The 10,101-nt window shown below is 40.9% G+C and overlaps 2 protein-coding genes across 6 annotated transcripts in view; one reads left to right on the top strand and one right to left on the bottom strand.

Annotated features, from left to right (window-relative positions):
* On the top strand, positions 1-6,583 carry LOC144055313 (tubulin alpha chain-like). The gene is made up of 4 exons (XM_077571190.1): positions 1-170; positions 2,552-2,774; positions 3,460-3,608; positions 5,392-6,583. Exons 1-4 carry the CDS (start codon positions 168-170, stop codon positions 6,367-6,369), a joined length of 1,353 nt encoding a protein of 450 aa, XP_077427316.1. The 5' UTR covers positions 1-167; the 3' UTR covers positions 6,370-6,583.
* Positions 6,584-7,180: 597 nt separating this feature from the next.
* The window catches only part of LOC144055290 (inactive dipeptidyl peptidase 10-like), a 30,932-nt gene continuing 28,011 nt past the window's right edge, over positions 7,181-10,101 (bottom strand). For all 5 annotated transcript variants that reach the window (XM_077571144.1, XM_077571166.1, XM_077571157.1 and 2 more), the window contains 3 exons: positions 9,411-9,483; positions 9,252-9,325; positions 7,181-9,177 (listed from right to left, as the gene is read on the bottom strand). In XM_077571144.1, coding sequence (XP_077427270.1) covers positions 9,046-9,177; positions 9,252-9,325; positions 9,411-9,483 — 279 coding nt within the window. In that variant the 3' untranslated portion in view covers positions 7,181-9,045. The remainder of the gene's footprint in view (positions 9,178-9,251; positions 9,326-9,410; positions 9,484-10,101) is intronic.

Below are 10,101 nucleotides of genomic sequence, written 5' to 3'. Positions count from 1 at the left end.
CTGCTACTGCAGGCTCCACCTTTGCCTCCTCCCCCTGTGTCAGTTATAAAAGTATATGAGTGCGACACACTGATGGAACTTCACTCACAGCGATCTCATTATAGGTACACTGTGAGGATCATCCGGCTTAAACTTTTTGCAAAAAAAAGGACATTGTAAACGACAGAATGGTGAGTTTGTGTTTATTGTTACTATTATCAGCGTTTGGTGTTGTGAACTTGTGAAGCGCTCTTGCGAGTGAGTTTTTTTTCTTCTTCTTATTGGCTCGAAAGTGCCACATCAGCTCACCCACAAAATAGAAGTATGCGTGTGAAGCAAAAACGGCAGGAAGCACAGCGGTAGAAAGGCGCTACAGGCACGTGACTGTGGCTTCGGTGAAGGTTAACACTTTCCATATGGGGGCTTGAGGCCTGTCGGGAGGGCTTTACGTGCTCGCCTTGCCGCCTAGGAATGCTGATGTGCTTTCGAAACAGACCTCCATAAATTCTATTCGTGTTGTTTGCCACAAATGTGATAAACCTGGCTTACTGGCTTTATTTTAATTTGCAAGTAAATGTGGTAAAATGGTGGATCAGGATTTAGGCCCAAAAGAGACACAAGTTCACTATGAGTTGGGCAGGGCACCGACCTCAACTTTAGGCGGGATTCAGGGTGTGTTGTAACATTTACAGCTTGTTGACTGATGATTGGTGCAACTTTTGATCTGGTGACACTTCCTGCTGAAGCATTCAGGACACGACATGCAGGAAATGTTGGTGGGTGGCGTGAAGAGCGACTACTTTGAATTTAGGTCAACACGCATGTTGTGACTACTACTTCAAAAGTTTTTTTTTTTTCTTCCAGCGAGGGTGAGACGCAAGAAGCTGATAATCACCCTCATGGGTTGGAATCGTAAACGTCAGGCGGTTATGGAAACAATGAGACATTAGGCCATTTTCAGAATACGCAAAGGATAAGTTGAATAAAAATTTCGATAAACAAACTGACCAAAGTCTGACCTTGCTAATGTTGCCACTGCACCGTATTTTAAGCAGGGATGTGATTTTTCCGCTAATTCGCGGAATTCCGCTTTTTTTTATCTCCCTCCCAAAAAAAAAAATTCCGATTTATTTATTTATTTTTTTTTTTTGTAGTTCATTGTGTATGCACATGACTCCGACAGATAACATCTTCTGCTATAACAAAGACATTTGTGGTATGCTCTAATATGAGTTACTTTTCATTTGGTCATGATACAATTATTTGTTCATGAAATTTGAACTCTTCAACATTATTTATGTGTTAACTTAGTAATCACATTAGTTAGATATGATGATATTCTCAGTGATAGTTTTTAAAAGCAAAGGCAGTCCAATGTTTTTGAATGTGACTGATTTTGAGTTGACTAAAACTGCCATTTTAAATGGGATAGTTCAATATACATTGAAAATTTATGCTGTTGTTTTGTCTATTTCTTTGTCATGTGAGTGCATTGAAAGTACTTAAAAAGCATACCTGGACCTAGCTGGGTGCCAGCGGCCCCCAGACCCCCGGCTAAATTTTCAGATAATTTCACTTTGGTCAAATCACATCCCTGTTTAAGGGCTAATGCCGTTTTTAATGGTTTGTTGAACCGTTTCATGAGTCATTTTTACACAGACGTACAGTGACATTTAAACTCTTCTACTCTATTCAGGTTGTATTCTACATGTTTAGTATTCATAATATTTTCGCAGTTGGTCATTTCAGAGAGAGGGTAGCTTTTGTTGATAATAATGGCATCCATATGCGGTGCAGCTGCAGAGTGAATACCTCAAAATAGCTTTAGCTGGCTGCTGCCTCCATGTAAAAGCCCCTATTGGGAGGACAAGAGAGGGGTCAAAGGTAAAGGCTAGGATCTACAAAACAAAATCTTCTGCCATTGATTCTGTGGTGGTCTGAAAATTATGGATGTACACCAGGCAGCCAGTGACGCTGTTACTCCCCTTGTTGCGTCAATGGAAAAACTCAATGAGATTCATTGTGGACATGTTTAAGGCCTGACTATCTGTAGAGGGCGAGAGAGACAGGAATTTCACAACAACACAAACATTTCTGTGAGTCATGTCCCCTCCCTCTCTGAATGAAGTCACAAGCCAAAACATTTTCAATTTTGTTGTTGTTAAAAGCAATCCTTGTTGACAAAGAGGTGCTTACATTCCACTGTTACATTGAAAATACTACAGTTGAGGATTTTTTTGATCTCAACAATTCTGAGCTGTTGTAGTTGAACTGCTTCAGGCCAGACTACTCCCAAATGATGAGACTTGACTTGTTTTAACACGGTGTGCTCACACCTCCCTCTTCCTCCCCTGCCCTGTCTTTCAAAAAAGAAAAGAAAAAAAATCAAAATTTTTGAGCAGGGTGTGGAAGCATAGGCCCCAATTTAGCTTGTATGTGCTTATCACCATCACCACTCGCTTTTGTAGGTCAGGTCCACTCTACTTCCTGCTTGCTTGCTCTGGATGAGTTGGAAGAAAATGAAACTTGTGCCTGTCTTAATTAAGAGTCTACTGTCCTTCGTCCCCTGCAGCGCGAGTGTATCTCCATCCATGTTGGTCAGGCTGGCGTCCAGATGGGCAACACCTGCTGGGAGCTGTATTGCTTGGAGCACGGCATCCAGCCAGACGGCCACATGTCCACCACCAAGCCGGCAGGCAGCTCCGATGATTCCTTCACCACCTTTTTTAGTGAGACCGGCACGGGCAAGTACGTGCCCCGAGCCATCTTTGTCGACCTGGAGCCCACCGTCATTGGTAAGTTGGACTATCAGTCTTGTGTGAAAGCAATACTTGAGTTCGTAGTATCTTGAAAAGAAAAAAAAAAACATGAAAGAAGTTAAAGCCAGCTTGTGGCATACCTAGTACTTGTGTAAAATAATTGAAGTTTTAACTATTTCTATTAGTTTAACACTTTTTCCATTTTTGTTAAAAAAACTAAAAAACAACAACATTTAGAACAGATATAGAATTATTGATTAATTGTGAGTTAATTATTGAAGTCATGTGATTAATTACAATTTTAAAAAAAATAATCGCCTGATGCAATTAAAAAAAAAAGATTATTAAAAATTAGGGGCATCAGGCGATTCAAATTTTTAATGGAATTAATCGCATGACTTCACTAGTTAACTCGCAATTAATCACAAATTTTATATCTGTTCTAAATGTTCAATAAAAAAAATCTAGGTTTTCACACTCTTGTTAACAAAAGTGGATTTATTTTTTTTTAACTAATAGAAATAGTTCAAATGACTGTTTTACGTCTGTAGCCGTCAATGGCAGTGAATGAGATGCAGAAAAGCAGCAGCTCCGAGCGATTCGAATTCCGTACCCTATCTCCGAGGGAGTGCCCGCCCGGCCGGACACCCTGCGGAGTAAACTCATTTCAGTGTCTCTTTATTGACCTACTTTTTTCCCCGGATTCACTTTATTCTTGCAGATGAGGTGCGCACAGGTACATATCGTCAACTCTTCCACCCTGAGCAGCTCATCTCTGGGAAGGAGGATGCCGCCAACAACTACGCCCGTGGTCACTACACCGTTGGAAAGGAGCACATTGACTCTGTACTGAACAGGATCCGCAAGCTGGTGAGATGAGGCAAAAAGCATTTGCAAATAGACTTTTGTCATTTTCCTGTTTTTTTTTTTCACAAATATCCCAAAAAGGTCATGCACGTAAAAGTCGCAGATGTGCTGCAATTTCTGTCCGATTTTCTCCAAACTGGGTGGCTATGTCAATAGCCCTTTAGCTGATTAGTGTTGGGGGTTGATTTCACCCGTAACAAAAATCATGAATACATTTCCAACAAACACCATTGAGTCATAACCCTTATCAAAGCCCTTGATGGTGTCCTGCCATTTCTGTCATGACATTGGTAGGGGATGTGGGTAGTAAAACAAATATTATATTTGTTTTGCAAAGTAGCCTACTGTGTGCCATATTTTGTTCAGCAGTTCCCAGATTTCTTACAGGGCCAGAGTGGGACTCATTTTTAGCCCTGGAGTTTCGTGGCTCATTCCAGCCCACTTAAGTTCACAACATTTTAAGAAATATATACATTTTTACCATTTTATCCATCTTGGATATCTTACCAATCCCTCCAACAATATCCATATTGCAGTAGCTGTTGTGAAAGCGCAATATGTGGTTGAGTTGTTGTATTCAAAAATTAGAATTGAGTCTGCTTACAAGATCACGTGATTATTTTAGTTGTATGAGGAAACAAAAGCCATTAAAATGGACAAAAAGGCAAGTGTACACAACATGGGATAAGACGCTTAACAAGGCAAATTTATCAGTTAAATTTAGGCATCTAGCATTCTGTTAGCGCTCTTTCTTTTAAAACGCCTGTTCATACCACTTCTGCAGCAGTACTTGGAGGACTGACGCTAATTTACGATCGCCACACAGCAACAGGTTTTCCCATCATACTTTGCTGCCGTCACAATAAGTATCACTTGTAACTGCCTGTCTGTGTTATTAGTACAGTTTTACGGGAAGGCAATAATGGATTTAAATATCACTAATGAACTTAATTTACCGGTACTGATTTCAAAATGAATCCACATGACGGGGGAATTCAATGTATGGGCCCAGAACAGCACATATTCAATCCGGCCTATAAGGTAATTGATAGATTGACCAAATTATCACTCTGGGTATCTTAACCCTGGAGAACCCTTTTCTTCTTTGGAAAATTATGAATTATACTGTACATTAAATGACTGCTATAAGTTCACTGAACACCAAAATATGTTTTTTCAATTTTAACCCTTGTTTTTTGAACTAGCTCAGAGTTGCTAATTTATCAAAATATATATATATATAACATACTCCTAGGCATTCTGCTACATGGTATGAAATAGATTAACAAAAAAACCCACAATTTTACCATCTGATGGTTTGCTGAGAAGATGGTTTTGTTTGGATTGATTTCCAGCTCAACAAAACAGCATGTTGCCAGCCATCTTGTCACCACCACCCTGGCTCATGTAAGTGCAATATTCATCCACTAGATGGCCCCATGCAGGGGTCAGAAGTGGCACTCTGGACTTTTGAAGTTAAATTTGTGGAAAAAAAATAAAGAAAAAAAGGTCTTTGTTATTTGAGTAGCAGAATTTTATAGGGGCCAAATTTGACCCCGTGGGTTCTCCAGGGTTTAATAAATGAATTTGACACTCAAAAATTCAGAGCATCACGTTCATCACAGACACATTTTTGGAAACTCACGCAAGATTTTTCACACTTGATAGGTAGACAGGCACTCCAGAGTCACACATTTTGTTTCTGTTTTCAATAACTTGTCACCCATAGAGAGAGAAAACAAAAACATGAATAAATACGTGATGAAAATGTGTGGTTCTCTTTCAGTCTGACCAGTGCACTGGCCTCCAAGGTTTCCTGGTGTTCCACTCCTTTGGAGGCGGAACCGGCTCTGGCTTCACTTCTCTGCTGATGGAGCGTCTCTCAGTGGACTTTGGCAAGAAGTCCAAGCTGGAGTTCGCCATCTACCCCGCGCCTCAGGTGTCGACTGCCGTGGTGGAGCCGTATAACTCCATCCTGACAACGCACACCACCCTGGAGCACTCCGACTGCGCCTTCATGGTAGACAACGAGGCCATCTACGATATCTGCCGCCGGAACCTGGACATCGACCGTCCGTCGTACACCAACCTGAACCGACTCATCAGTCAGATCGTCTCCTCCATCACCGCCTCGCTGCGCTTCGACGGAGCCCTGAACGTGGACCTGACCGAGTTTCAGACCAACCTGGTGCCCTACCCGCGCATCCACTTCCCTCTGGCGACCTACGCCCCCGTCATCTCGGCAGAAAAGGCGTACCACGAGCAGCTGACCGTGGCGGAGATCACCAGCTCCTGCTTCGAGCCGGCCAATCAGATGGTGAAATGCGACCCCCGGCACGGCAAGTACATGGCGTGCTGCCTGCTGTACCGCGGCGACGTCGTGCCCAAAGATGTCAACGTGGCTATCGGCAACATCAAAACCAAGCGCTCCATCCAGTTTGTCGACTGGTGTCCCACCGGCTTCAAGGTGGGCATCAACTACCAGCCCCCCACCGTGGTTCCAGGAGGAGACCTGGCCAAGGTCCAGAGGGCCGTGTGCATGCTGAGCAACACCACGGCCATCGCCGAGGCCTGGGCCCGACTGGACCACAAGTTTGACCTGATGTACGCCAAGAGAGCCTTCGTGCACTGGTACGTCGGCGAGGGGATGGAGGAGGGGGAGTTCTCCGAGGCCAGAGAGGACATGGCCGCCCTGGAGAAAGACTACGAGGAGGTGGGCGTCGACTCTGTGGATCAAGACGAAGACGAAGGGGAGGAGTTTTAGAGAAGGAACAACTTGTGGACTGAGCAGCTTCATTGGTGATATCACACATTTTAATGGCTGGTATGTTGTGTCAACTAATAAACACTAAAGTTAATACTAGTGTCAAGTATGTAAGAGCTCAGTTCCGTCATGTTTGCTTTTCTTGAGAGTTGACTCTCCTTTGCAGGAAAGAACATGTTTGTGCCTTCTTTTCAAATAAAATGGTTTACATTTGCTTCTGTTGCTTTTTCAGCAAGTCTGTTAGTGTGCAATCTTCACAGTGAGGTACAGGTTAGAAATCATGAAAAACATTTTAAAAGTCTCTGGTAAGAAGAATACGTTAACACTTAATGTAAATTGACAAACTGCAAATCTCATCCAAAAACAGCTGGGATAGTTTCCAGCTCAACATTAAAGAAATAATAATATGGCACCTGTCTTTTGGGATGAACACAATGAGGTATGATGCAGCGACGAGGGAAAAACCTCAGACCAAACTCATAATACATAAAACTAAAGATGCTTGGTGCTGTTTTTTTCTGTGCTTGCGCACAGGAGGAGACCTTCAAGCAGGCTTCGTAATTGGTTTGAGGCAACCAAGGCTGCACAGATGGTTGATTTCTAAAGGTCACGAAGGACGACGCGAAAGGTAAATGTTAGATCCGGGGATAAGTTTCTCATTCTTGAATTGGAAAACGTAAGTGTAAATATGTCTTGAGAAATGATACCAAAGTGGTTGTCATGACAACCCCCTGTACAGTCACACTGTTGGAGCCCAAATTGTTGTCTTTTGTGTGTGCGTGTGTTTAAGTGGTACGTTCCACAGAAAACCTTCAACATTTTTACATGAATTTATTTACAGCAAGTGCGATACCAGTATAGGAATTTTTACATTGTGTGCCTAATTTGCTATTTCAAAATGAACATAAAAATATTATTTCCACAACACAAATGATACACTTTGAGTATTGAGAGCCACATATTTTTAGCTCAACAGTTTCTGTTGTTTCACTGTATCTTGATTTTGTTTATTTATATATGGATCCTCTTAATAAATTGTTTAGCACAACAAGAAAATTCCTCTTTAATCTTTGCTAGAGCACAATAGCTTTTGCCTGTCTGCATCTCTCCGGAAACGACCAACAAAACTGTAAATTTACTGAAGTTTATCCTGATAGAAAATAATAGTTTTAAAGGATAAAATCTTGTTACACACATGATAATCTGTTAAAGGGCAATCAGCAATGTGACATGAACATAAAAACATGAACACAGTAACTCTAAAAATAAATATAGTAGTTCCACGTTCACAAAAAATGTAAACCCTAACACTAAGTGTGTTTAACTCATTCACTGCCATTGACGGCTATAGACGTCAAAAATTCATTTGAACTATTTCTATCAGTTTCACATTTTTTTCCACTTTTGTTAACATGCGTATGAAAACCTAGAAAAACATTTATTGTACATTTAGAACAGATCGTGATTAATCTTGACTTAACTAGTGAAGTCTTGTGATTAATTACAATTTAAAAAAAATAATCGCCTGATACCCCTAATTAAAAAGAAAAGATTATTAAAAATTAGGGGTGTCAGACGATTACATTTTTTAATTGTAATCAATCGATTAATAATTTTTTTGTATCTGTTCTAAATGTAAAATTAAAAAAATCTATGTTTTCATACTCTTGTTAACAAAAGTGAAAAAAATTGGATTCAAATACAATTTTCATGCAGCGAGCCATTTTGGCACGGACTCAACTCAACTTTATTTATAGAGCACTTTAAAATTAAAATTAAAAATAAAAAAACTCTTAACTCATTCACTGCCATTGACGCCTATAAATGTCAAAATTTAATTTGAACTATTTCTATTAGTTTTACATTTTTCCCACACTTTTTTTTAACAAAAGTATGAAAATCTAGACTTTTTTTTTTAAGATTATTAAAATTTAGGGACGTCAGGCGATTAAAATTAATAGCATGACTTCAATAGTATATATCACAAATTTTACATCTGTTCTAAATGTACAATATTTTTTTTCTAGGTTTTCATACACTTGTTAACAAAAGTGGGAAAAAAATGTTAAACTAATAGAAATAGTTCAAATGAATTTTTTACGTCTATAGGCGTCAATGGCAGCGAATGAGTTAACATAACACATTTAACAAAATTCACATTCTGAACACTGAGCCGACCACTTTCAACCACACAGTCAACTCTTAAGAGCACAGTCGTGGTGGCTTCACGCCATCAACATCATTGACCAGTTTTGGTCACACACTATGCAGACAGCATTACAGTTTTGAACAACACTTTTCAGGTGCTAAAAACAGGATCTGATGGCGGAAATTCTACATGAGGGCTATTATTTTTTTTTATTTATCTTCTAAACCAGGGGTGTCCAAATGTCATTCATTCAGCTCTCAACTACTAAAACTCAACATGGGTTGCAATGCTTTTAAAAAAAAAAGTGTGGATGTTGAAAAAGTGGGGCTATAAATGCTTTTTCGGTTTTAACATGTTTAATAAATTAAGGTTGAAGACTGCTTGAGTGGCCCCCACCCCCTTCAGTTTATCTGTATGCTGCTCTTGGAGGATAGTTTGGACACCCCTGTTCTAAATCCGCATTTACTTGTCCATCAAATATTGTGCTAAGAGTATAAAACACACACACTATTCTTCTGTGGAGCTCCTCACTCATCTTCCGCTTGCCGGTCCAGTAACGACGACGCGTCCAACAGGCAACCTGTGAAATAACCAATCAAAGAGTGCCTCAGCTGAATCTGGCTGCGTCTCGACAGGAAGTGGCCTTCATCGGGGTAGATCTGTCCCAGAAAGCAATAAATAAATAAATCGTTTTTGTGAAACTCTTTGCTGTCATTCCTGCCACATGTGCTACCTGCATGGTGTAGTTGGCTCCCACCCTGATCAAGTGCTTGATGAGCTCCGCTGAGTGCTGAAAGTGAACATTTGCTGAGGAGAAGAGCACAAATGTTTACATCCACTGCTGTTCATAGCTGGGTAATGGAAATGTACGCGTGTGTATGTGCGAGTCTACCGTCAGCAGTCCCATGGGCAAGGAACAGAGTTCCTCCCTGCAGGCCTTTCAGGTCTGGGAGAACTTGGGACATCTGTTCCAATGAAAAACAAACTTTAATTCATTAAAAGCACAGAGCTTTTATTACCATCTTCGTTGAATCAATTAAACCATCGAACACAATTGTGAATATCTTATGCACTGGTGGAGGAAAGAAGGACATGGTGCCTTAGAAGCAGGCTTGGGCAGTAACGGAATACATGTACCGCCGTTACGTAATCAGATTGCAAAAAAAATGTAACTCTATTCCATTACAGGAAAAAACGTAATCAGATTACAGGTACATTTATTAAAAATGGGTATTACTTCGAGGGATTACAATTTCTACGATGAGAGAGAGTACGAAAGAGGGCGACAGAGAGAGAGAGAAGGACAGAGTGCGAGAGAGCGCGAGTGGGACCGTTGCTACATGTCGGGGAGGTGGGAACGAACGAACTGACTAGTCGTGTCCTCCACACGCGGGCAGTTTGAAAAAGCTTCACGGACGGGAGGAGGAAATGGCGACCGGTATTATTCACTGGAACTTACTCGGAGCAAAAGTTTGAGCTGAGAGTCCAGCGGCATGCTACGCGCTGTAGCTTCTTGCTAGCTAGCCCGCTAGCCTACAACCATAATGTGAGTTACACCTTACAAACAAATCTTCCTCCCAACA

The sequence above is a fragment of the Vanacampus margaritifer genome, chromosome 1 (genome assembly GCF_051991255.1).
Source record: "Vanacampus margaritifer isolate UIUO_Vmar chromosome 1, RoL_Vmar_1.0, whole genome shotgun sequence".
NCBI classification, from domain to species: domain Eukaryota; kingdom Metazoa; phylum Chordata; class Actinopteri; order Syngnathiformes; family Syngnathidae; genus Vanacampus; species Vanacampus margaritifer.
The sequence above is the reverse complement of the archived record's forward strand: the minus strand, read 5'-3'. Positions and strand labels throughout refer to the sequence as shown.

Excerpts from the sequence above, each read along its gene's own strand:
- LOC144055313 (XM_077571190.1), top strand. Across the intron at positions 2,775-3,459 it reads CCTGGAGCCCACCGTCATTG|ATGAGGTGCGCACAGGTACA; the intron begins GTAAGTTGGACT and ends TTATTCTTGCAG. Across the intron at positions 3,609-5,391 it reads TGAACAGGATCCGCAAGCTG|TCTGACCAGTGCACTGGCCT; the intron begins GTGAGATGAGGC and ends GTTCTCTTTCAG.